Below are 22,769 nucleotides of genomic sequence, written 5' to 3'. Positions count from 1 at the left end.
CAGAGTCTCGAACTTCAGCCTCCTCGTTTGCGAGAGGAAGCTTGGACCACGCGAAATCTCGGGCCCGGACGGTTACCAGAACAGACTACTATAAATATTATTCAGCCGCGGAACTTACCTACCTTGGTAGTCAGTCTTCACCAAATAAACGGTATAAGGCTGAGGTTGGAATGCTGTAGAAGCTTAAGACTACCTATATGGTAGGGCTTGCTAGATTTCTTTAGGGCAAACGTGAGTTGCAGCTCCTGGAGCCTTCATTGCAAGTACTGTGCTTCTAACTCCTATACAGTAAATAGACGGGAGTCCTCATCATTACTCTGGTCAGGAGATCCGGCGTTGCTGCTCTTAACGCGTGTGTTCCCAGAAATTTGCACGATTTGGAAGTCGTATAGTAGCTGACATGATGGCAGTGATATAACTTCTCAATATGCCAGGCCCAATGGCTTCCAATGGTCTCTTGAGGTTACCGACGGGGTTCCGCAGTGCTCTGTTGCGAACGGTTACCAGACATCCGAGGTTGTCATCCACGCCTAGAGCAAACTGCCTCATAACTACTGCTGCGTCAAGCTACAGACCAGCTCAGCCAGGAATAGGCTCTTCTCACTATTCACGAAGAAATTTCCGTTCTTCTTCCTTGAAATCTACTTCAGCGACTGTGGGCCAGGATATCGACCAGACTTCCGCGTCAAGTTTGGATGCTGACTCGCCTCCCGCTCAATACACGCCTCCGACTACTGGCATCTTGTCAAAAATCCCTTCTTCATGGGTTCCTTATGCTGAGCTCGTTCGGCTGGATAAGCCCACGGGCACTTATTATCTCTTTTTCCCCTGTCTCTTCTCCACCCTTATGGCCGCCCCCCTTGCCGTCCCTATCGCGTCCCCCCTCTCAGTTGTGGGCACCTCCATGCTATTCTTCAGCGGTGCTCTTATCATGCGCGGAGCTGGCTGTACGATCAATGATCTGTGGGACCGCAACCTTGATCCGCAAGTAAGACGAACTCGACTACGGCCCATTGCTCGCGGAGCCGTCTCTCCCTTCAACGCTCTCGTCTTCACTGGTGCTCAACTCTTTGCTGGTCTTGGCATCCTTCTCCAATTTCCGTATCAGTGCTTTTTCTATGCCGTTCCGAGTTTGCTTCTTGTGTCCTCCTACCCCTTGGCCAAGCGAGTCACACACTATCCACAATTCATTTTAGGACTGACCTTTTCCTGGGGTGCCATTATGGGGTTCCCTGCTCTCGGTATTGATCTCATCAACAATAGTTCCGCTTTGGCAGCTTCTGGATTTCTCTACGCCTCAAATATTGCATGGACGGTGTTATACGACATGATATACGCTCATATGGACATCAAGGATGACGCGAAAGCTGGGATCAAGAGTATTGCCTTGAGGCATGACGCACAGACAAAACAGGTCCTTACGGGTCTCGCTATCACTCAGATAGGACTGCTGGCCGCGGCTGGAGTTGCAATGGGAGCAGGGCCAGTGTTCTTTGTTGGTAGCTGTGGTGGTGCGGCTATTACTTTGGCAACTATGATCAAGAGAGTGAACTTGAAGAGTGTAAAGGATTGCTGGTGGTGGTTTGTGAATGGATGTTGGTTGACTGGAGGGGCGATCGCTGCAGGTTTGGGTGGCGACTACCTGGTACAGTATCTGCAGCAGCAAGAGAAGAAACCAGAGGAGAATGTATGATAGATGTACTTGTATAAACAGGGAATCCGGCGCTTTGCCACGTTGAAGGGTTAAGGGGGGGTGTATCTCGAATATCATTGGGCTTCACAGCACGTCACAGCTTGGAACTTGGTTACGCGAGTGTCTGGCCTCGAGAATATTCCACTCGTATCAGCAGATCTCAAGGGTTCAATTCTCGCCAGGGTCTTATCACAGCCCTATTAAAGTGGTCATGCGAGATTCTTCTACAGTACCATATGCCTCAAGAATATTATTCCACGTGTCATCGGGTCTAGAGTCCGCCTGATAAAGGCTCGCTCAATGTGAGACCTTTAAAATGCTACGTTTGCGTACTTAGTGTACTCCGCAAGCAAGGGAGCTGAGAGTTGTATCAAGCACGGTGGCTTGGCTAACAATGCCCCCGGCAATTATACCCAGGGTTCGCGGATTCCCGGTCCTGGAGTGTAGAGAACTTGCCCAAAGTTCACGGCGTCATGGAGAACGGGGGTTGTTTCACTGTACAGGGAAAGGCCTCTACGCTACAGCAGGATTCAGGGCCTTTCTAGTAGAGCGTCGCTTTCTGGCCGGGTTTAAAACTTTAAGTCTAAACGAACAACACAACTAAAAGGGCTAGTTTGGCTCTTAGAGACCTCGAGCATCATTACCTTGAGCAATACTGAAATACGGAGGGACGCTGACTCGGCTGAGGAGGATATTCACATGAGCGCGGGAACTCCGCGACTCCTGATTGGATGTTGCAGGAAGTCGGGCCAAGGCCAAGAGGGTCGAGAGGGTCGAGAGGGTCGGTCGAGAGGGTGTTGATAGTCAATACTGTCCTTGATAATTGTATGATGCTGAGCCGCCTAACGTCAAGAGGAGCAGGTCGTGAGAAGAACTGCCGGGGCTTCCGGGCTGTGAGTGAGCTCTTGGTGTTGCCTCGTCATATCGCTACCCAGCCAAGTAGTCCAAGTACGTTGTAACCACAGGGAAGCATATGTGCCCGAGGTCTTATATCCCAATCAAAAGATACAAGACAGGGACCGTCCAAACGCCCTTCAAGGACCCTACTATGCCGAACGCCCTCGACCTGAAGTATCTGCGCCCTTGCATCCCTCTGCGAGGAGTGGGGTCGCAGTCAAAACGATCAGATCATACATATCCTTAGGTACTAATTTTTCACGGTCGCGTCTGGTGTTGACTCTCACACGATCCTTGATCTGGCAAAGGCACACTGATGAGGTCATTGCGCTCAGTGTCATCATTGCCCCGCAAACTCCGGCCAGCAACTTAGAGTTTGGCAGTGAAAGCATTAAAGGCACAAGATCCTCTTGACGCCCCGGTTTCAAGCAGCATTCTTCGACACTCAACAGCACCTCCAGGCCCTTGACGTTCTCACCCGTTGTTCGTCCTCGTCCAGATCAATCGTCGCGCATTACTCGTCTCGCAGCCTTATACCCCACCGCCAACATGGCTTCCCTGGCGCAACTCATCCTTCGCTCGTTCCAGTTCCTCTGGACCCTGCTGACCAGTGCTTTGATCGGTAACGTTCTGGCTATGATATATTCGACCAGCCCGGCAAGCGTCAACTATTGCATGTTCGTTTCAGCGTTCTCTTACATCCTCGTGTTGTACGGTTTTGCGGCTGCCATCATAGAAAGCATAGCTATACCAGTCGTCCTCATTGTCGCCGATACCTTGGGAACGATCTTCTCAATGGTGGCCGGTATTGTGTTGGCCGCCAGGCTGCGCTGCCATAGCTGCAGCAACCACGTAGGCCGAACCTGTTCCCCTCAGCTATGTGTACGTGGTTAACGATTGTTCAGGATTACCTTCGGAGCACCAGCGTAACAATCAACACACACCACCCCGAGAAGCAATGCCGTCAGTTGCAAGCCTCCACGGCTTTCTTCTGGTTCCTGTTTGCCTGTTTCGCTGGATCCCTAATTCTCGACATCATGGGCGCTGGTCGGTCTATGTCGACCAGAAGGGCCGGCGTCCGCAAACCTGGGCCAGCCATGGCCCAGGTTTAAGCGACCAAACTAGTGAGTAGTTCTTTCTGCTTAGTTGCGGGCCTTCTCACTGACACCGATCAGGATTTGGAGTCTGATGCAGGCATCTCGACAATGGTGGAAGGTGAAGATCCACGTGCTGCATCCAAGCACCCGCGTTACGAACTATACATACAATGAGCCACGGTTTCTTGTGGGGTGCTATTTTTTCGTTCATGGCGTTAACGTTGTACTATCATTTTGCCGATCAGTGACTGGCGTCGCTTTGGGAAGATACTTAATGTGTATATCAGGAAGGGAAGAAGTAGCAGTACTTGGACAAATCCTCATGGAAAGAGTTAAAAAAAACAATGTGTCTCGAATCAACAGTGATACGTAAAGTGTACAGCAGTAAGGATGGACGGCAACTCAAAAGTGTCAGAACCACTGATTCCAGAAGCCCGATCAAGGAATTGTTGATTATGTATGTCCCTAGGCGTCGAGAACCCAGATTATATATGCTGTGTTTTGCTTGCTTGCAAGTATGATTCTATACCACACTCATATGCCGTTTCCTAACGCCATGCCCGCTGCCATCACCTCTGCAGCTAATCCCATATAAACAGTGTCGTTTTCTGGACAGTTTTGTTCTTCCGTAACACTCATCCAGCTTCGTTACAAAGTCGCGGCAGCTTCTACAGCCCCAGCCGCTCTGAATGCGCCCTTGTTGGTAAACCGGACCTCGACGGGGTACATCCATTCCATATACTTCGCCCAGCCTACAATAGGAATATAACATCAGCACGTTTCCTTCACTCAGCATAAATTCGTGTCAGACTCACTCCAATATGCGAATCTCCTTCCAAAGTATTTCCCAGCATACGGCACAATCATCATCGTCAAGATCAATTCTAGCTGCTGCAGACTTGCCTCCCACTCCCTTTGTGCATCTGATTCCTCCTCCGAGTCTATATCACTGCTGTCTATCGAGGAGGGAAGGGAGTCAATCTCGTCTTGATCGTAGGAAGATTCGGGAGACGCATCTTGAATTATGTAAGAGTCGGAGGCAGACATCGTTGTTAAGAGACGGTGAGGATTCGTAAGGATCGAAGCACTGGAGCGCTACCGCCAGGGACGCCTATGCATCGAGTACCGCGAGAGGTATGGAGATGAAAAACCAGGATATGGGTACAGTATCAGATTCGTATGGAGTTATGCTGGCTCAACTGTACTTGATGATTTCACTTTATCCGAATGCCAGCAGCAGCAGTAACTTGCACGTGACGTCCGCTGACTCACTTTCCGAAGTGGGATTTCGTGAATGTTCTTGTGGTTTTGTTTCCCCAAACAACCCCACACAAGGCTCGCCACATTCAGATCGAGACAGCCAGGATTTCAATATTCTGCATAAGGCTAGATACATCCAGCCAGAAAAGGATTCCCGAATACTGTAAACCGCGATCATGGCGGAAATAGTAAGTACATCACCGTCCCCACACAACAATTTGTTAACCATTATATAGCAGGAAACCCCCCTCGTCGACAGACGACCTCGCAAGTCGGTTGCCTTCAGCGAAGGCACAGTGATCGTAGACGAGAAGGGTGGTGTTACGATGAAAGCAGATGGCCACGATGATACGAAAGACACGGCGCAGTCGCACGCAGCAAGTACGCCACTCTTCCCCGTCGCGTTGGGTATAGTTACTGATCCAATCCAAGGCTTTGACGATGCGGCAGATGAGCCGACCAAAGACAACGATGATGTTGCAGAAATGCTGAAGGGCATGAAAAAGAAGAAGAGCAAGAAGCCCAAGACGGACGATGGCGAAGCTGAGGGTGGCGATGGCGAGGCAGCTGCCGATGGTGGACTGGACCTCTCAACTATGAAGAAGAAAAAGAAGAGCAAGAAGCCAAAGGAAGGCACCGACGATGATTTCGCGGCCAAGCTTGCGGCTCTTGAGATCGAAGGCAAGGGAGATGAGGGGGAGGCAACAGCGGAGAAGAAGCCTGTCGATGAGGGTGATATGGAGAAGGGAACTGGTATCTGGCAACACGACGAGACTAAGGCGATCAGTTACGAACTCCTCCTCTCCCGCTTTTTCACTCTCCTCGCACAAAAGAACCCTGACCACGCCTCAAGCGGTTCGAGAAGTTACAAGATCCCACCTCCTCAGTGCTTACGTGAAGGTAACAAGAAGACGATTTTCGCCAACATCGCCGAAATTTGCAAGCGAATGAAGAGGACTGATGAGCACGTTACCTCCTATCTGTTTGCTGAATTGGGTACGAGTGGTTCCGTGGATGGTAGCAGACGTCTGGTTATCAAGGGTCGATTCCAGCAGAAGCAGATTGAGAATGTCTTGAGGAGATACATCAGTAAGTCATTCATTGGTTCCAGAAATACGACTATACTGACCATAATCTAGTGGAATATGTTACATGCAAAACCTGCAGATCGCCCGATACCGAGCTCAACAAGGGAGAGAACAGATTGTACTTCATTACCTGCAACTCTTGCGGCTCTCGACGAAGTGTTACGGCCATTAAGACTGGTTTCTCTGCCCAGGTTGGCAAGAGACGGAGACAACAGGGTTAAAGGGTGTATTGATTGTCGGTCATGGCGTCACAAGTCTTCTCACGAAGGGTATGGAAACACTTTACGCATTGCATTTGGCCTGTGTTCCTTTTTTATTTGCATCTGGAGGCCCTGCAAAAATAACTACATAGAATAACTACGCAGGAAATTGGCAGAGTATTCAAGCATGTCTTATGTATGCGATCACATTAGATTGAGACCCTGTGACATCTCCACTGGAGAAACCATTGTGTGTTTGATTCGCAGCCCTTCGAGAGAGCAGTCCAGCAAGAAGCCTGCAGTATCAGCAAGGCACATCTTAAGCGCCCGGCAATGTACAGGGTTCTTGGCAACCCTCGCGTCTCCACCAAGTGGTTTGAGACCTTGAGATGCCAGCTGCATCTCATTGGGTGTAGACATTTCCCTCTGGTTTCCTGATCGCCAATTCGCTCTCAAAATAGGCACAGCCACCCCGCCTTGTCAATGGACGCGCTGACCCAGCTCGCTGATTGATATACCTGGACAAGCTGCTGTATTGATTTCTTTGCTATCGTCAATATTTTCTACTTTTGAAGATTTTCTAGGTGTTGAATAACCTCCAGTTATCGTACTTCGCTGTGAATATTATTCGTTGTGAGCTTGGTGAGATCTTTCGGGTGCGGGGTTGATAAGACCCCTGGAATCCATTCCAGCTTCTTGCTCGAACCAAGCTGAATAGTTTCAAAGTACGGGAATATATCAGCGATCTATTGCTGTAGCTCTTCAATCGCATCACAATGTCTTACTACCCTCGTAAGTGCTATTCTTTTACATCCTCACGTCCGAGATGAACCTCTATTGACATTGAGCAGCTCCGCCAAACGCTGGAAACGGAGGCAAGCATTCCAAAATTTTCTGTGAAATTCATAGCTCACTATCTTGTTGCAGCCCAGCAACACTATGCTCCTCCTCCATCCTCCCCAACTCCAACACAGACATCCCACACTCAATACTATCCACCCCCACCACAGCAGCCATCCCCGAGCCAGCAAGCTAGCTATCCCCCGCCTCCTCAATCAGGTTCCCCGCAATATCAACAGCAGCAGCAGCAACAGTATCAGTCACCTCCGAGTTCTTCTTATCAGACTCCACAGCAACAGTCAGTTTTCGGGGGTCAACCAGGTTCGCCGCCAGTCAGTCAACCAGGTCTCCCTGGTTACGAGCAACCTCCACCATCTGGAGGACACCATGAGGGTTACCCATTAGAGAAACCTGCTTTGGATACTAGCAGGACTTCGAATCTGGACCATGGAGCTCCGGCGGCTGGCCATTTCCTTGGAGCTAGTACGACACAGGACGACGTGGGAACTTTTAATGGAGGAAGCTACAGAATTAGTCACAGGGACACAAATACTATTCTCACCTTGCAGTTGGCAGTTGGTTGCCCATTGATTGTAAAGCCTGGTAAGTGGCCTATTCAGCTGATGTGCGGGTTGTTACTGATTTGTAGGCGCCATGATTGCCATGACTCCAACCATTACCCTGAAAGGTACTGTCAGGTTCTCCGTGAAGAAATTGATAGCGGGCGGCGAGATGGCACATTCGACCTTCACTGGCCCGGGAGAGTTGCTCCTTGCTCCAGCATCTCTGGGCGACATAACAAATATCCGACTTGGAGGAGACGAACAGTGGTCAGTTGGCCGGGACGCTTTCTTGGCTTGCACACAAGGTATTGTGAAGGAGTATAAGAGGCAAGGTCTTGGAAAAGCTATGTTTTCTGGGGAAGGACTGTTTGTATACCGGATAAGTGGAGTAGGTCTCTTATGGATTACCAGCTTGGGTGCTATCATCAGGAAAGATGTAGGAGCCCCCCCCCCCCCCCCCCCCCCCCTTCCTTCGGGTAGCGTTTCTTTCGGTTGAAGCCTACTGACCCGGACCTAGCTTGCAGAGGGTGAAAGATATATTGTGGATAATGGTCATTTGGTTGCTTGGAATACGAAGTACATCCTTGAACGGGTGGCTTCCGGAGGTATTATCTCGGGCCTGTCGTCCGGAGAGGGACTGGTTTGCAAGTTCACTGGACCTGGGACTATCTTTATGCAGACACGAAATCCAGTAGGTCTTGTCAGTCGTCATGTTATCCTGGATACTGATTTTATCAGGCTTCGTTTGCTCAATGGCTCAACGCTAATGCAACAGCGGTTTAAGATTGGGAATTTGGGTGTTCAGGATTTTGAAGTATATTTACAGCGTAACGACTCAATGAGAATGCTTCACTGGAAGGTTCATTTTACTATGGCCCATTTTTACATGAGCTCCTATTTCTTCGATCGTTCCTACAAAACAGGTTGTTACCGTTTCATTTCTTCTCCTTAACTCTTTCCAATCGTGTCGAAGCTTTCTCTCCCTAAGTAACTTTATTTCAAGGAGCAGTATACGCTCTTTCCACTCTCAATGTCAAGAATTCCTATGATCTTCGACGAAGATCTTTCTAAACTTTTAGCATCCAGGTCATCGCATGAGACACAGCATTGCTACTCACTTCGACTAGAGACTATCGAACTCTTCATCCAGTCATTCAGTAAGTTCATTGGATAGACTGCATATATTTCAAGCCTAGCTACATTATTTGGGGTCTTTTCTTGTGGACGAACAGTTGCGCTCGTCGCCGTAAGGAATATCGATACGTTTTCTGGTGTAAGGTTATATCACACAGTCCGTCAACTCTCCACGATTATTGACTCACTATACAGCTCGATACATCCTATATTTCTGGGGAGCGACGCTGCTCATCGCGGAATCACGATTTCTTCCCCACCCATCGATGAAGCAATCTCCGAGCGGTTTCCCTTACAAACATAAATACTTCGGAGAACGACGCTGTATTCCTCCGTGGCAGGATCCTGTTATTGAGATCTTACCATATTTCTTGTCAGAACACAAGCTTATCCGAAGGGCTGCTGGGACTGTCGCGGACAACCAACGGATCTTCACAAATGGGAAATTGCTATACAATATCAGCTCGCCATTATCAGTGACCAAAACAGGTTCCCCAAAGTGTCCTACTGGTTACCGTCCACAATCCCTGATTCCAGATTCGAACCCCTACGTTCAATACCCACAGGTGAAGCGTGAATCATCACTTAAGGACCTCCCATACTACCAAAGTGGAACTTACCAACGTCCTTCTGGACGATCATAGAACCATCTATCCACGATGGTTGAATTCGATAGCCAACCTAGCCGTGTCGCACTGCGGATGACTCCAACTAAATCTCCCTCGCGCCTAGTGCTGCGAAACAAGCCAAAAGCTGCGGGAGCAAGCAAGGCCGACGTCAACTCTAGCCGCTTGCGAGTGATGAATCTATTAAAGACTCCCAGTCCAAACCCAAAGTCGGGTATTAAGAACAGGACTGGAAAATCTATTCCTCCAAAGGTGGAAACCCCAACATTAAACAACGAAGTCAAAGTCCCGAACGAAGGTGAGGCTTTAGAATCGAGAATCCGATCCGCTCTCTCTCGTAACAGTTGTCGAGGAAGTGGGAGCCCCCCTTCGACGGTCAAATCCTCTAAATCTGTCAAATGGGACCCAGCAACCGTCTTCTGCGGTGAGCCTGTTGTTACTGAACCCATTTCGACACAAGCAGGCGAGCTCCAGGATTGTATGAGTGCGATTCTCAAATGTAAGAAAGATGATAGAGGGAAGCTTCAGCTTTTTATCAATGCACTGGAACACGCCGACAACGATGAGAGGAAACATACTACAGAGGCTGAAAGTCAGAGCACCTTGAATCCCCTAACTCCTCGGGAACTTGCTATCCGAGAGTTTTCCTCATTGAGAGCTGGATTTAGTCAGAAGCAGTCGGGAACTCAGAGAGTCCAGGCATCACAGACGGCCCCAAAACGTCAATCCCATGCACGGCCAGCCCTGGCTCAGGATATGTTTGAACCTCAGACTCCAACTCGGATCAACAAACCCCAACCGCTTCCCCCATCTCCGTTCATCCTGCAATACCAGAACAGCTTTGAGCCTATGTCTCCGGGTTGGATTGGTACTGCCGTACCTAACTATTGGCCTCCTGCAAACCAGCAAGCTCAGCATAGTGTTGAGACTTCGTGTCCAACTTGTGTTAATACCGTCACACCAAATAGTTGGCCTCTAATCAATCATTATGTCCAAGATAATGTTGAGCCGCAGCCTCCAGCTTGGATTGACAGCTCAAGCCCCACTCCTCAGCGTCAGGTCAATCAGCAAATCCAGAATCGTTCTAGGCCACGGCCTCCAGGTTGGTTCAAGACTGCCGGGCCTATTCATCGGTCTACAGTCAATCACAAAGCTCAGAATACTCATCAAAACTCACTCAGGGTTCCATGCCTTTATCCGGCCTATGCGAAGTGTCAAGATACTTTCCCAGCCAATCGATTCGACGACCATGGACCAGGGAGGGAAGCACTGGCGACTGATTCAGACAGGGCGGAAGCCATACTAAAGGAATTTGTGCTGAAGTATCCAATGACAGGGGAAAGAAATAAATCCTTACGAGGCACGTCAGATGCTGCAGCTGTCCAACAGCTACTGGAATTTAAGTTAATGCAGAAGAAGGAGAGGGGAGCGCTAGAAAGGCGCTTCAACTCAGAAGGCGGAATATTAGGTCGGGGTAGCGAGAAGGAAACGGTGGAAAAGCGCTGGGAATCAGAAGGCTGAATGAACACTCGATAGGGTTGCATTTCTCTTTATTGAGAGCAAGGGCAAACGTGAGCAAAGAAACGTTGCAACTTGCAAGGAATCCCACAGAACGATCTCAACGTCTGAAAAGACTTCAGCAATCGAGTTCGGATTATGGATTGGCATAATTAGTATAATTAGGGCCTCCGATCACTGAATTGTAGGTAGTCAGTGACTTTATTGCGCAGAGAATCATTATTTATGATGTTCCGAGAAGAATGCGGCTGCACGGTTTTCTCCTGTGAGGCTGCTACGAATCCCGACACGTCTATTTCTTACAACGCGTGAATTACATCTTGTTACTCCGTAAATCCTCCTGAACAGAAACCATTTCGAGTCTGAAGCAATTTGTGAGATGAGCCTTACATGAACCCACCACCGCGTCGAGTTGCGCCCTGTGTTTAGGATATACCAGCAACCGAAGCTTTGCCTGAGAGCAATAATGATATCAACATTGATCCATTCACCTTAGGTACGAAACGTATTCATTCGAAATGGCGACTCCGACAGCAAGCAAGCACGCGCCCACACAGGTGGTCGCGACTCCCCCAGTATCGACACCCTTTTCAGCCTCGAACCATCATCCAGCCTTCTCCCCCCACGGCCCGCGCTCTGTTGTCCCCTCACCTCAGCAGTTCAAAAAATCCCCTGCGAATTCGAATACATTATATGGGTACCCCAGTGGAAGTGGAGGCGGACATCCTACGACCTCCTCTTTTGGGGGCTACGACAGTCCTTCTGCCGCATTGGCTCTGGGTGGGGTGCCAGGTCTAGCTGAGTTGGGGCTTGATGGGATGAGTGCGCCGGGTATGGGAGGTCTAGGCGGGCCTGGAAGAGGAGACGAGGATGACAGGAAGAGGAGATTGCAGCAGGTTTTGGAGATCTTGAAGGTATGCAGCACCTTAACGGGAATTGCGATTGAAGACGCTAATGTTCTTATGCAACAGACGAATAAAGGACGCCTGAGCGAAGCTGGCATTGAGAGATTGGCTCGGAGGGTCGGATTGGACTGTGTATGGGAGGATCATATGGGAAGTGGCGGCAGTACGAGGACACTGATCATTGCGGGTTCGGCATTGGCTCTCGACATCGACTTCTCGAATAATGTGGTCAAGAAGGTGTCCTTGTCGTTCCCCGAATCTGCAGAGATTGTCACAAGGCATACGCAAAAGGCGGGAGATATTCTTCTACGGGATCTGCAGTTTGGCCCGAACGAGAGCCCGTTGACGAAGATGCTGGATAGATTCGCCGCGAATTTGGAAAGGTTGGCTACGCTGGACAAACTGAGTGTTATACCAGGTTTAAATTGCCACGAAGCCATCGCGGGAATCTACGAGAGTCTTGAGAGATTACATAAATGGGAGGTTGCACGGTTGAAGGAGCAAGACAATATGGCAGACAAAGACGATGAGTATATTGGTAGGACAGCAATGTGTAAGAGGAGTGGGAAACCGATCATGCATACAAGAGACAGGCTTGGATTAAGCATCGATTACTGGCAAGAGCGGCATCAAATCAAGTCCAAGAGCCTAAGCAGAGACAAGGAAAAGACCTGGGCCCTCTTGATTGAGTGTGCTTCATTGCCTGCTTTAGTTTACACCCCTATTCGAGTATCCGAAAAGTGGATATCTCCGGAGATACTCAAGGCAGATCCAGCGGCTGAGGATCTGTTACTGACGGCAGAGGATGGCCCGGTATTGGATTGGCTCCAACCAGAGAACACCATGCTTCCCTCAACAGAGCCCCCTAAGGCCGATGCAATGGAGGGAATAGATCAAGCGTCAGGCCAGAAGTTTCCCGAGGTCATGTTCATCGCCAAATTTGATCCGCCTTTAATCGTACCTTATGGGGTGGCAATGCAAATCTACGGTTCTGTCAACGCACCTTTGGACATGTATCAAACGAGCACTTTTGATGGGCTCATGTTTCCCCCTGGACCAGAAGATAAGTCTGAGCCGGGGGAGGCTCGGATGATCAAGCAGCAGACGACAGTTTCAGTTTTTGATGAAAACGGAGAGAAATCGACAAAGATACACAAGAACACTCTATTCATCGACAAGATCGACTATGGACGAACATTAACAGAGCTCCCCTTTTCTCATCCAAGGCAACTGGTGGAGATGCTACCTCGTCTTCGACAGTATGCTTTCTTATCGACCCTACTCAGAAATAGCTTCAACCCCGAAAAGGCCATCCCCGAGGAAGAGAAGAAGTCTCCTGGAAAGACTAAAATGGACAAATTTGCGGAATTCATGTCCCCAGCTTCGGCTGAAGAAATATCAACGCTTCCTCTTGACGTGTCCTTGACAACTCAACCCCTTAGTCTGAAACTCGTGTTTCCTTTCAAGGATCGAACGGCCAATGTAAGGTTTGATATAAATCTCAATGGGGCGGTGGATGTCAAAGAGCAGAATTTGCTTGATGAAGATGCGATGGACGATGGCAAGAGGTTAACAGTGGCTGACTTGGGGAGAATGCTGGAGATAGCAGAGGACTTGGGTATATGGGCTGAGTTTGTCAGGAGGCGTTTAGGGTAATGTGTGGTTGTGATACCCAGAGATTAGTTGTCTCAAGCTCAAGGAACGGGCAAATAGGAAGCTGCTTCTTAACGTGGTCAGCTAAGCCTCCTACCATAGGTCTAGTCTCTATCTTATGTTACTCAAAAATACTATATCCCTCCGACTTTATTCGAACATGTCTGAATAGTTAGTTTTACTTGCTGTGTGGCATATCGAAAGGTAAGGTACGTACACGTACATACTCCGTAGGGACTGGGAATATTGACCGTGCCCCCATTAAGCGAGACTTCCCCGCACAAGCAAGGTAAGCAGCGGATATGACTGCAAAAAAGACAGCCAAAGAACCTTTGTCAAGGGAGGCAAAAAAAAAAGGCAAAAAATTTATTGACAACTTCAATGGAATCTAACCATCTGCATTTTCAATCCAAGATTTCTCTTGGCGGTGCTGGGAATCGAACCCAGATTGAAACGGATCAGTGTGATTATTCCGGCGAGGGAACTCCACAACGTCACGTGCTACCATTACACCACACCACCTGAGCCAACTGCGTTGGCTGGTTGTTTTGTTTCCAGAATTCTTATTCTAGCTGATACTGGTGTGAGCAAAATTTGGATAGGTTGTACCGACCTAATACGATGGCATGCTATTGGTTGTCGTTTACTAGGCGAGAAAGCAAAGAACACCTCATCGCTGCTTCTCGCATCATATATTGGTTTCTCTACATTTCCGTGATTGCGCTCGTTCTTATTCCCATGGCCCAGATTCGTTTAAATTGGACATATTCAAGATGGACTTCGGTGGCTTATTTCCCCAGCAGCAAGGTATGACAATAAATATCCAACAGTCTATCCATCATCTGCACAGATGACTCCCCCCTGTGCTTGCATGTAGGTATATGGATCGATTCAGTAGCAAGTATGTAGCAAGCCGTTTATTTCATTCTAGCCAAAGGCCCTTGTTTGGATCAAAGATTACCTATCATTGTTGGCAAATCAATCAGCCATTTCCTCCTTTTTAAATTCTAAGACGGAAGGTTGGATTTCCGAGTTAAGTGTCAAGTGCGCCAATGCAAGACTTCAAAAGATCACCCCCGCAATCTAGGCGATGGGCTACAAACATCCGGTCTTCTACCTATCTATCGACATTACTTTATAATTTAGGCATCATATTTGTCATTTAATCCCATCCTAGCTATCATCCCAGGAAGCTTTCTATTGTTGTCACCATCTCGTGCAATGAATTGGACTGGTGGGCGCCTGTCCAGGCATCACAATGCAAAAGGCTCCTTGAGCGCTCGGCAGAAGCAGCACTTTGCCAAAGTACAGGCCAGTATCCGCAGTGCAAAGAAGCCAAGTCCGCTTAAAGTGCCTATCTTTGACAACGTCATAGAGGACTATCATCAGTCTTCCAGCAGCCATCGTTCAGATCATCATGAAGAGAGCCAGACTGCCAGACCACGTCGAAATACCCCCTACAATAGCGATGGCCCCTTCAATGGCGGTCTACAGTGTCTCTCACAGTCGAATAAGTCTCAAAACAAGGCCCAGAATGGTCGTTTGCTGCAGAAAGAGAGAGAGCCGAATCCGGCCTCAGATGACGACCTTTATGGAGCGACCCCACAACCCTGGGAGACAAAGCGGAAACTCAACTCATCGGTCGGTCAACTAGAGAAACAAAGTGTGGGAGACCCAGAGGAGGAGTCGGATTTTGACAAGAGACGGAAAATACTTCGGAGGGGAGACTGGGTTGGCATCAGCATCCAACGACCTCTACAGCTAACCTTTACTTCTCCGAAACATGGCGAGCAGGTTGGCAGAAGGCGGAAGATAGCCGATGGCCACAGAGCGCGATACAATTCCAAGATACAATCCCTGATACAATCACCATTCTCAGCACGAATCCGGAGGCATTCGCCTCACAGCTCCAATGGACAAGACAAGGGGAGGACGTATCAAGGAACGGCAGATGTTAGGATATCTATTGGCGGCAGATTGGTTCCACCAGGCGTCAGTTCGGGTTCGGCTCCAAGTAGAGGGCGCCAACACTCTTCACGGAGCTACCTTTTCGAACAATCACAGGGATCCTCGTCGGATGTAATGCTGCTTGATAACGAAGGACTTGGGGAGAGAAAGTTGGCAGGAGCTGGCGACGACGGAATCTCTCCGGAAGAGCAGACGTTCGAAATTTATGATGGCCGTTCTAGAATACAGCATGAAGAGCCGGATCCGCCTGGGGGTTATTTTTCCGGAAACTTTGAGGATGTTGCCAAATCAACCAGGGACAAGGTGTTTCACACAAATCGTTTTAAAAATAGGTTTGAGACAATTAAAGACCCCGAAAACAGGCCTCACGACATAAATGGCCCTTTCTTCACGGAGTATGACCATGGACAAAGCTTCAAGCACCCCGAAACCAGGAGAGTCAACAAAGGGCAACCTATTATCGCTTCCTCTACGGCATCTTTACACCATCCCAAACCCCGAAGTTCAAGGACCTCTCGCCTGCTCCGCTCTGATTCATCTGAAATAGCTGCCAGCAGTGTCGCTACAGTTGGGAAAATAAAGCCCATAGTCCCCAGCTCCCAAATCTATGACCACGAAATCTGGGAGTCTTGGGTGGGACCACTGCTGGGCCAGAAAGCACAACGAGGGTCCGATGAACTCCAGGATCAAATTGATGACACCCAGAGAATATCGATCAGTCCTGGAGTCAGTTATGCTGCTGTTATCCGCTACCCCAAGGACAGCACACCGTCGGACCATACCACTGGTCACTTCAGCCTAGAGGAAAGTCGACCATCCAAGGATGACAGCTCCGAATGTTCACTGAACCCATCGTCTCAAGACCTGTCAATCAGTAATATAGGCTTGAATGACCAGGAAGTATTTAGTCTCGGGGTAGAGTATGAAGATAATCTCCCAGCGAAATACTCCGAAACCCAGGTTGGTGACTTTCAGGGTGGTTTCGTGTTTAAAGACGTTGATGCTGAGACTGATCAACCGCCCAAAACATCGAAAGAACCGGACCCGGATGAAATATGGAAAAAGTTTGTTTTTGGCAGTGGCGATGATGAATTTAAAGCTGAGCAGAGCCACGACTGGAAACGTAACTCATCTTCCAACGTTGAAAGACGATCGTCCCCTACTTCTTCGCTGCTGCTGGTGAGCTTAGAACCACGATCGTTTGGCTCGCCTACTGCCTACAATCCAACCGATGAATATCCATCATCTCATTCAGTAGCTAGTGGTAGCTCGAGTAACGTCGAGTTCACATATTCGAGGCCTCCTACCGAATTCAGACCCAGCCGTCACTCCACACAGGACGAACACACCAGCATGCATTGTTCTAGAGACTCCTTACCTTCTTCGATTTCAGATCTAGCTGAAGCTTCGATGGTAATTGCTACAAATTCGCAAGCAGGGTTTTCGAAAACTAGAGCTAGCACACCTTTGTCCCGGTCGCCAGAAAGGATCATGTTCACTAAACCGAAACCGTTCGTGGGATTGAAGGCCAACAAGGGCGGAGATATGGATGAAAGGAAATTATCTTATCTTGGACTGGGCTTATTACTGAATGGCGAAAGGGATAGCAGCTGGAGACGGAAGCGGGTGCGAGACATGTATGATTCGGATCAACTGGAGCCTATCGAAGATGACTGAAATGTTATTTTGATTTAGAATAGGCTTTTATCTAGAATCTCGAAAAATCTACGCTTGCTTTCACTCCACTCTGTATGAGCATCTGCACGTTTAGCTAATGCAACTTTATCAGGTTTGCACGTCCAGTCCAACTTCTTCGGTTGCTTTCGTCACAACCGTCCACCTCCTTGTTTCTCCAAAACGTTAAATATGTATCCTTATGTCAAGAAATAAATTTGAGGTCCAATGACAAATTTGAAGGAAAGAGCAATGGGTCAAATTTTTATTTGGACATTAATATTCTCGTCCAGGAAGATAGGGGAGCAGAAACGGATTTAGTAAATAACGGGGTCTGATTATCAAGCACTATCCATGATGTCAATCCACAGTTTTGATATCACATTTTAGGACCTCGGACAACCGCGATAAACGAAACAACAGATTCAATGAGATAGATTTTACAATCCATATCGCAAATCATGACTTTAACAAGGCTTGCTTTCCGCTCTATGCGGCCATCAATGACCTTCAATAGGTCCTTCTCGACAATTCCACGTCGATTTGCTGGCGCAGGAAACGCAAAGGAACCCGAGACCTCAGCAGAGCACCGAAAAATACAAACCGAGAAACCACTCAATCCACACTTGACGAGCACAAGCTCTACGATTGCCAGTGGAATGCCATCAGTTGGTGCCCAGAATTCTCCTCCCGACCTTCTTACATCCATCGACCCGAATTTCGTCCCGAAAGACTCCTCCCCCGAGAACACTGAGCGGATGACAGGAGGTACTCAGAAAGCAGCACCCGAGGCTAGCCAAAACCCAGAGATTGGTGTTGGGGAACTGCAGGGCGCAAAATTCAAGATCGAACCATTACGAAGAACTGGCGAAGATCTGAATACGATGAGGGCGAGGTTATTATGTTCGCCTCCATTCCAACAGCTCTTTTCTTTGAAAGATATCGCTGACACTTGTTGAATGCAGACCAGAGCCGTAAGAGAGGCACACTAGAGAGCGATCTCCTCATGTCCACCTTCGCAGATGCATATCTGAAGAAAATGACAAGGGCTCAATTGGAAGCCTACGACCGCTTTTTGGATGAGAATGACTGGGATATCTACTACTGGGCAACTCAAGAACCTAAGCCGACAGCTTCAGAAGCTGCGGAGGGTTCGGTTGCTCCAACAAAGGAGACTGGTTCGGATCCGGAGACTGCCGGATGGTCAAGCGGACAGCAAAGAAGTGGAGAATGGGCGCAGACTATCGGGACATTCAAGCCGGCGTATCGCCCCGTGCCAACCCGGTGGAAGAACAGCGAAATCCTCGCTATGTTGAGACGACACGTTATTTCGAGATCAGCAGGCGGTGTCCATGAGGGAGACGCCAATGTTAGTGGAGATGGAACAAACCAGGGTTCCAAGACCACTGGCGGTGGAGGCAAGTATTTTCCATGGCCTCCTAACAGCACATTCTGACGTATTCTTATAGGCATGGCATTTATGCCTCCTGTCTTTGAGACAGACCAACGATGATTAGCTTCTAGCTAGCTGTTCTATGTACAACATTTTGTCGAGCTGAGTGTATGTATAGTTATTTCAAGAAGGAGGTCGTGGACTCGCCTCTTTCTGGTTCAGCTCCTGATGGGATTGTAACTTGATTTTATGTTCAAAGTTCACTCGCTGTAGTTTTGGGATTTACTCAGTAGTAGGCAATATGATCACTGGCTTTGGATCTTCGCAGAGTTGTGGAGTTTTTCATATCCAGTCTTCACTCATTAAAATCTGCATAGGCATAACCCCTTCACTTTCTCAGTGCTTCTTACTAGTGCAGAACACTATACTTTCCTGTCTATTCTTTGTATAGTGTATTGGGATATTCTCTATCAAGCTGAACGAGACAGACTCGTTGGATCCTGGTGTTTGATGAAATCGACTTGATTCATAGATACCAACGCGATCGGCTCATGGGGGGGTCTAGAGTTTGCTGGAACTGCTTTCTGTGCTTTTCTCACGGTCTTAACCTTTTTGTTCCTGCACTAATACACGGGTTAATTGATTGATGCGCTTGACAACTTTGCACCAGCAAACCATTGAGATGTGGTACCTGCAGTAGTCACGCAGGTACAGAATTGAAGCGCACGGAATTACAAGAGGTCTACTTTTTCACTTGCCCGAGGTGGCGCACAGTTCGCGGGGCTGGGAAGTAGAATGTTTCTTTGTTTAGCTCCAGCTGTTGGCGGGGTTGGCCCAAGTGCATTCCAAAGACCTGTCCCGCATTCTCGAGTCGCAGGACCTGCGCCAGGCACCCCATGCACTCCGCAATCGATTGAGTCTCAACCCTTCACTCATTCTTCAAATGCCTATCGGCCTGCGGTGAGGGTGGCCTTCTGACCACCCTGTCGCTGAGTGGGAGTCGAAGTTTAACACAGGAGTCGAACTTCGGCTAGCCGCGCTTGAGCTTCAATCTAGGTACTTTATACTCCGTAGATGGCAAGTCTTCAATACTCGGCAGAAATATGCTGATGATTGGACTCCCTTGATTACTGGCTGGCCAGTTCCCTAATATCTGTTCCTCGGCCACTCTACGGAATGGAAGCATCCCGACACACCAGCACATTTCCGGTTCAAGCTCCCCTAGGCCCCAGCAGCCACTGAACGCTTCATGGCGAAGCATCGTATTCAAGTCTCCCTGATGAGTATTTCTTTGTTTTCGACTATAGCGCAAGATGTCGATATCACGCGTGAGTGTGGGCAGATTGCAGATCGACCCCTACATTCCTAGGGCTCATTATGCAAGTCAATGCGGATGGCTGGGTAATTTGGAGACTTGTCAACTTCTCATAAGTACACCCTTCCTGGCATCATCACACATCAACTTTCTCTCTGTTAATTCGCCCTCTCAGCATACGCAGCCGGGATCTACATCTACGTACCATCACGATGTCGTTTCCTGCGGTTGCCACTTCTCCGCGCAACAAACATTCTGATTCATTCGGACAAAGCTACGAAGCCATAGGCAGCGACTTCTTTGACGAGTTTCTCACATTCAGCCCAATCGATAGTAAGGAACCTAACTATTCTGCCGTGCCAGAATTCCCTTTCTTCGAAAGGTCAAGCAGTGACAGTTATTCCGCGCATACATCTTCAAACTCTCTGGACGATGGAACGAAAAAGCCTATTAGACAGGATCAATGGCGAGGTGAACCATGGGCTCAATGTTCAGTTTCATCTCAAGGAAATCACCTTTATTCGGAATCTTCCGGGAAAGCCGCAGTCTCTGACACCGAGCTACTCAGCCTCGAAGGCATGACCTTGCACTCACCCAAGATTCATGCATATTGTCTTCCATCTCTTCCATCATCCCCAGCCCATGCTTCTCCAGCCTCGTCGATGATGAAAATGTTTCCTCCCGAGACACCCACAAGGACCTTGAAGAGGTCAACTGGGAACCTGGAGAGAAACTTCCGAAGTTCTATTCGGAAATCTAGTTCTTTGCCTAGAATGATACACAGCGCCCACAAAAGCAACCCCGACCTCTGGGGTATAAAACTTGAATCTCCAAAATTCAGCCTCGATTTACAAGATCCAATGGATCCCTTCACCCCGCCAGGTTCTACCACAGTCTCTGATACCCCGGAAAGTTCAAGATCAAGGAAGTTTGAGGAAGACAATAGATCATATAGGAATAGGGCTGCCCACCATTTCACCACTGGACTTATGGCTTACGAGACACCGCTGTCAACTCCATTACTGGACGCCGAACCCCCATCAAGAACAACACATGGGAGACAAGCGTTGGACAGCTTTCCCTTTCCGCCGACTCCCCGAACTGGGCACAGTTCAGATGGATGGACTCTACCAAATTCCTCAATATTCGACTCATACGCAAGTCCTTCACTATTTACATCTGAAGAAGACCCACCATTATGGTGGAACCACCCCGCAACAGCATCGAGAGCTCAGCCTTCCCCAAGTGCTGGACATGTCAACCCACAACGAGCGACGAAAAGTATTGTTCGCCAACTGAGCGAGCTATCATACAGTCAAAACAAGCTCGCCCATATTCCACCCAACATGGCATCTGGCCTCATGATTCAGATGCCCGAGATACCCACCCAGCAATCCTTCGTCGTGGAGACACCCATGCTCCAGCAGGACCATTTTAGCCAATCTCGATCGCAATATCAGGCCCGGTCAAGGCAGTACGACAAGGCCCCCTTATCCAGACAACTACGACTATGTAGTCCAGTACGCAAAACTGGGTTTGTAGCTAGCGAATACGAACCCCCGTCTCCCAAATCACCATCAGAACTTCACGTCCGGAAGCGCAGGAACCAGAGAACAAATAAGCATCCTACTCCACGGACACCATCACTAGGAAGGTCGGTCGATTTTGTTAACTTCACGCCGGATGACAGTAGGAAAATCCTGACCGGAGTGGCGCCGAGCGGATCTTCCAAAACAAAAGCCAAAAGGGAAAAGGAGGCGATGGAGAGAAGAAGGAAACTCTCAGAGGCGGCAATCAGAGCTGTCAGAGCTGCTGGTGGTGATGTTGAGAGCCTTGTTGAGGAATGCCTCATTGATTGATCCCATTTCTTCGGTCTTGGTAATGATGGAGTTCGGCATAGGAGCAAATGCTACACACATGGAAGACTACAATCCATCTGTACGATCAAGTGTGTGAAATATGAGATATTCGTATAATGTGTAGTGTTATTTTCCATGTTGGCTGTTGTTGATTGGTTGTCGATTGCCAGAGGGCCAAGTACTGGCCGACCTTCTTGAAAGCGTTGCACATCTGTCTCATCAAGAAAGCGTAATACCCTCTCCTCAAATTTGAGGGAGTCGAGCTTAATGCCAACAATCAATCGGCCCCAAGTGTCGGTACATGATTACACAGACGTGGTCCATACATCCTTATCAGGTCTATCTAGACCGCGCTTAGATCGTTTTACAATTGGTACTTCGCTGGCACCCCATGCTGCCGAGTAGCAGCAAGCGCGAGCGGATATGTTCCTTTCTTCAGAAATCCTCACCAACCAAAATCGATTCGATATGAAGCCCTCATGGCTCAATGAATTGAACATGGGCGGGAAGTATGGGATATTAGATTCTTCACGCCATTGGCGGCGTCGTACCGACTGGAAGATGGGGGGAGCGTCGACTAGCAGTCAGCCTTGCGCATAGCCTCCACGTGCGATAATGACCAAAAGCCTGTGGTCGCCTCATACATCGTGGAAGGGCCGGTACCATATCCTGTTTGGCGTCGAGTATTGAGTCTTAAACATCTCCAAGCCTACTTGTCCCTCGTTGAGTTCTGGAAGAACGACATCGTGGCTGCCAGAGTATTTTGCGTGCTACAAGTATATCACTGGAAGCTTTGGGCGATTGAACAGCGCGGGGTGAGCAAAGCTTTTGATTCCTTGATTCCGTTCGATAGAGGTCCAGCGATTAACAAGTGTGTCATAAGATCTATATTCCCCCCCATACATATAGACTTGTACAACGGGGCTGAGGAGGACGGGGTATATCGGGCATGGCCCATCACGATCTAGGTGATGGAAACCGTGCAGATGAGATTGAGCCCAACTCGAATAGAAGTCAATCAAGTTTAACGCTACAGATCTCTTCCAATTTGGACGTCAATTCTCGAGGATCGATACCTGGATCTGA

General features: G+C 48.7%; 10 protein-coding genes across 10 annotated transcripts; 8 read left to right on the top strand and 2 right to left on the bottom strand.

Moving 5' to 3' along the window:
* The first annotated feature begins 116 nt into the window (after positions 1–116).
* On the top strand, positions 117–1,912 carry M430DRAFT_34729 (hypothetical protein). Its single transcript, XM_024866606.1, has 3 exons — positions 117–231; positions 290–352; positions 411–1,912. Exon 3 carries the CDS (start codon positions 440–442, stop codon positions 1,691–1,693), a length of 1,254 nt encoding a protein of 417 aa, XP_024721735.1. The 5' UTR covers positions 117–231; positions 290–352; positions 411–439; the 3' UTR covers positions 1,694–1,912.
* Positions 1,913–2,462: 550 nt separating this feature from the next.
* M430DRAFT_34727 (hypothetical protein) lies at positions 2,463–3,109 on the bottom strand. The gene has a single exon (XM_024866605.1). It carries the CDS (start codon positions 2,980–2,982, stop codon positions 2,740–2,742), a length of 243 nt encoding a protein of 80 aa, XP_024721734.1. The 5' UTR covers positions 2,983–3,109; the 3' UTR covers positions 2,463–2,739.
* A 30-nt stretch (positions 3,110–3,139) lies between these two features.
* On the top strand, positions 3,140–3,702 carry M430DRAFT_99887 (hypothetical protein; the record flags this gene model as incomplete). The annotated part of the gene is made up of 2 exons (XM_024870230.1): positions 3,140–3,442; positions 3,496–3,702. The coding sequence occupies 2 exons, from the start codon at positions 3,140–3,142 to the stop codon at positions 3,700–3,702; spliced, it is 510 nt and encodes a 169-aa protein (XP_024721733.1).
* A 633-nt stretch (positions 3,703–4,335) lies between these two features.
* Positions 4,336–4,734, bottom strand: M430DRAFT_100043 (hypothetical protein; the record flags this gene model as incomplete). The annotated part of the gene is made up of 2 exons (XM_024860602.1): positions 4,336–4,439; positions 4,503–4,734. The coding sequence occupies 2 exons, from the start codon at positions 4,732–4,734 to the stop codon at positions 4,336–4,338; spliced, it is 336 nt and encodes a 111-aa protein (XP_024721732.1).
* Positions 4,735–5,123: 389 nt separating this feature from the next.
* On the top strand, positions 5,124–6,256 carry M430DRAFT_27506 (hypothetical protein; the record flags this gene model as incomplete). Its single annotated transcript, XM_024865635.1, has 3 exons — positions 5,124–5,135; positions 5,184–6,036; positions 6,087–6,256. 3 exons carry the CDS (start codon positions 5,124–5,126, stop codon positions 6,254–6,256), a joined length of 1,035 nt encoding a protein of 344 aa, XP_024721731.1.
* Positions 6,257–7,011: 755 nt separating this feature from the next.
* M430DRAFT_50120 (hypothetical protein) lies at positions 7,012–8,421 on the top strand (the record flags this gene model as incomplete). The annotated part of the gene is made up of 6 exons (XM_024868116.1): positions 7,012–7,027; positions 7,163–7,373; positions 7,413–7,678; positions 7,725–8,074; positions 8,156–8,329; positions 8,377–8,421. 6 exons carry the CDS (start codon positions 7,012–7,014, stop codon positions 8,419–8,421), a joined length of 1,062 nt encoding a protein of 353 aa, XP_024721730.1.
* Positions 8,422–11,216: 2,795 nt separating this feature from the next.
* M430DRAFT_138960 (hypothetical protein) lies at positions 11,217–13,623 on the top strand. Its single transcript, XM_024862586.1, has 2 exons — positions 11,217–11,830; positions 11,888–13,623. The coding sequence occupies exons 1-2, from the start codon at positions 11,435–11,437 to the stop codon at positions 13,475–13,477; spliced, it is 1,986 nt and encodes a 661-aa protein (XP_024721729.1). The 5' UTR covers positions 11,217–11,434; the 3' UTR covers positions 13,478–13,623.
* Positions 13,624–14,695: 1,072 nt separating this feature from the next.
* M430DRAFT_18611 (hypothetical protein) lies at positions 14,696–17,119 on the top strand (the record flags this gene model as incomplete). The annotated part of the gene is made up of 1 exon (XM_024863909.1): positions 14,696–17,119. The coding sequence occupies one exon, from the start codon at positions 14,696–14,698 to the stop codon at positions 17,117–17,119; it is 2,424 nt and encodes an 807-aa protein (XP_024721728.1).
* A 400-nt stretch (positions 17,120–17,519) lies between these two features.
* M430DRAFT_58288 (hypothetical protein) lies at positions 17,520–18,835 on the top strand. Its single transcript, XM_024868720.1, has 3 exons — positions 17,520–18,019; positions 18,082–18,534; positions 18,586–18,835. Exons 1-3 carry the CDS (start codon positions 17,578–17,580, stop codon positions 18,627–18,629), a joined length of 939 nt encoding a protein of 312 aa, XP_024721727.1. The 5' UTR covers positions 17,520–17,577; the 3' UTR covers positions 18,630–18,835.
* Positions 18,836–20,036: 1,201 nt separating this feature from the next.
* M430DRAFT_58287 (hypothetical protein) lies at positions 20,037–21,954 on the top strand (the record flags this gene model as incomplete). The annotated part of the gene is made up of 1 exon (XM_024868719.1): positions 20,037–21,954. One exon carries the CDS (start codon positions 20,037–20,039, stop codon positions 21,681–21,683), a length of 1,647 nt encoding a protein of 548 aa, XP_024721726.1. The 3' UTR covers positions 21,684–21,954.
* Between the last annotated feature and the right edge of the window lie 815 nt (positions 21,955–22,769).

Source organism: Amorphotheca resinae (genome assembly GCF_003019875.1).
Source record: "Amorphotheca resinae ATCC 22711 unplaced genomic scaffold M430scaffold_5, whole genome shotgun sequence".
Lineage (NCBI taxonomy): Eukaryota > Fungi > Ascomycota > Leotiomycetes > Helotiales > Amorphothecaceae > Amorphotheca > Amorphotheca resinae.
Note: the sequence above shows the minus strand (reverse complement) of the source record. Positions and strands in the feature narration are given on the sequence as shown.

Excerpts from the sequence above, each read along its gene's own strand:
- M430DRAFT_34729 (XM_024866606.1), top strand. The coding sequence starts at position 440 with ATGGCTTCCAATGGTCTCTTGAGGTTACCGACGGGGTTCCGCAGTGCT.
- M430DRAFT_58288 (XM_024868720.1), top strand. The coding sequence starts at position 17,578 with ATGACTTTAACAAGGCTTGCTTTCCGCTCTATGCGGCCATCAATGACC. Across the intron at positions 18,020-18,081 it reads GATGAGGGCGAGGTTATTAT|ACCAGAGCCGTAAGAGAGGC; the intron begins GTTCGCCTCCAT and ends TGTTGAATGCAG. Across the intron at positions 18,535-18,585 it reads CAAGACCACTGGCGGTGGAG|GCATGGCATTTATGCCTCCT; the intron begins GCAAGTATTTTC and ends GTATTCTTATAG.
- M430DRAFT_34727 (XM_024866605.1), bottom strand. The coding sequence starts at position 2,982 with ATGCTTTCACTGCCAAACTCTAAGTTGCTGGCCGGAGTTTGCGGGGCA.
- M430DRAFT_138960 (XM_024862586.1), top strand. The coding sequence starts at position 11,435 with ATGGCGACTCCGACAGCAAGCAAGCACGCGCCCACACAGGTGGTCGCG. Across the intron at positions 11,831-11,887 it reads AGGTTTTGGAGATCTTGAAG|ACGAATAAAGGACGCCTGAG; the intron begins GTATGCAGCACC and ends CTTATGCAACAG.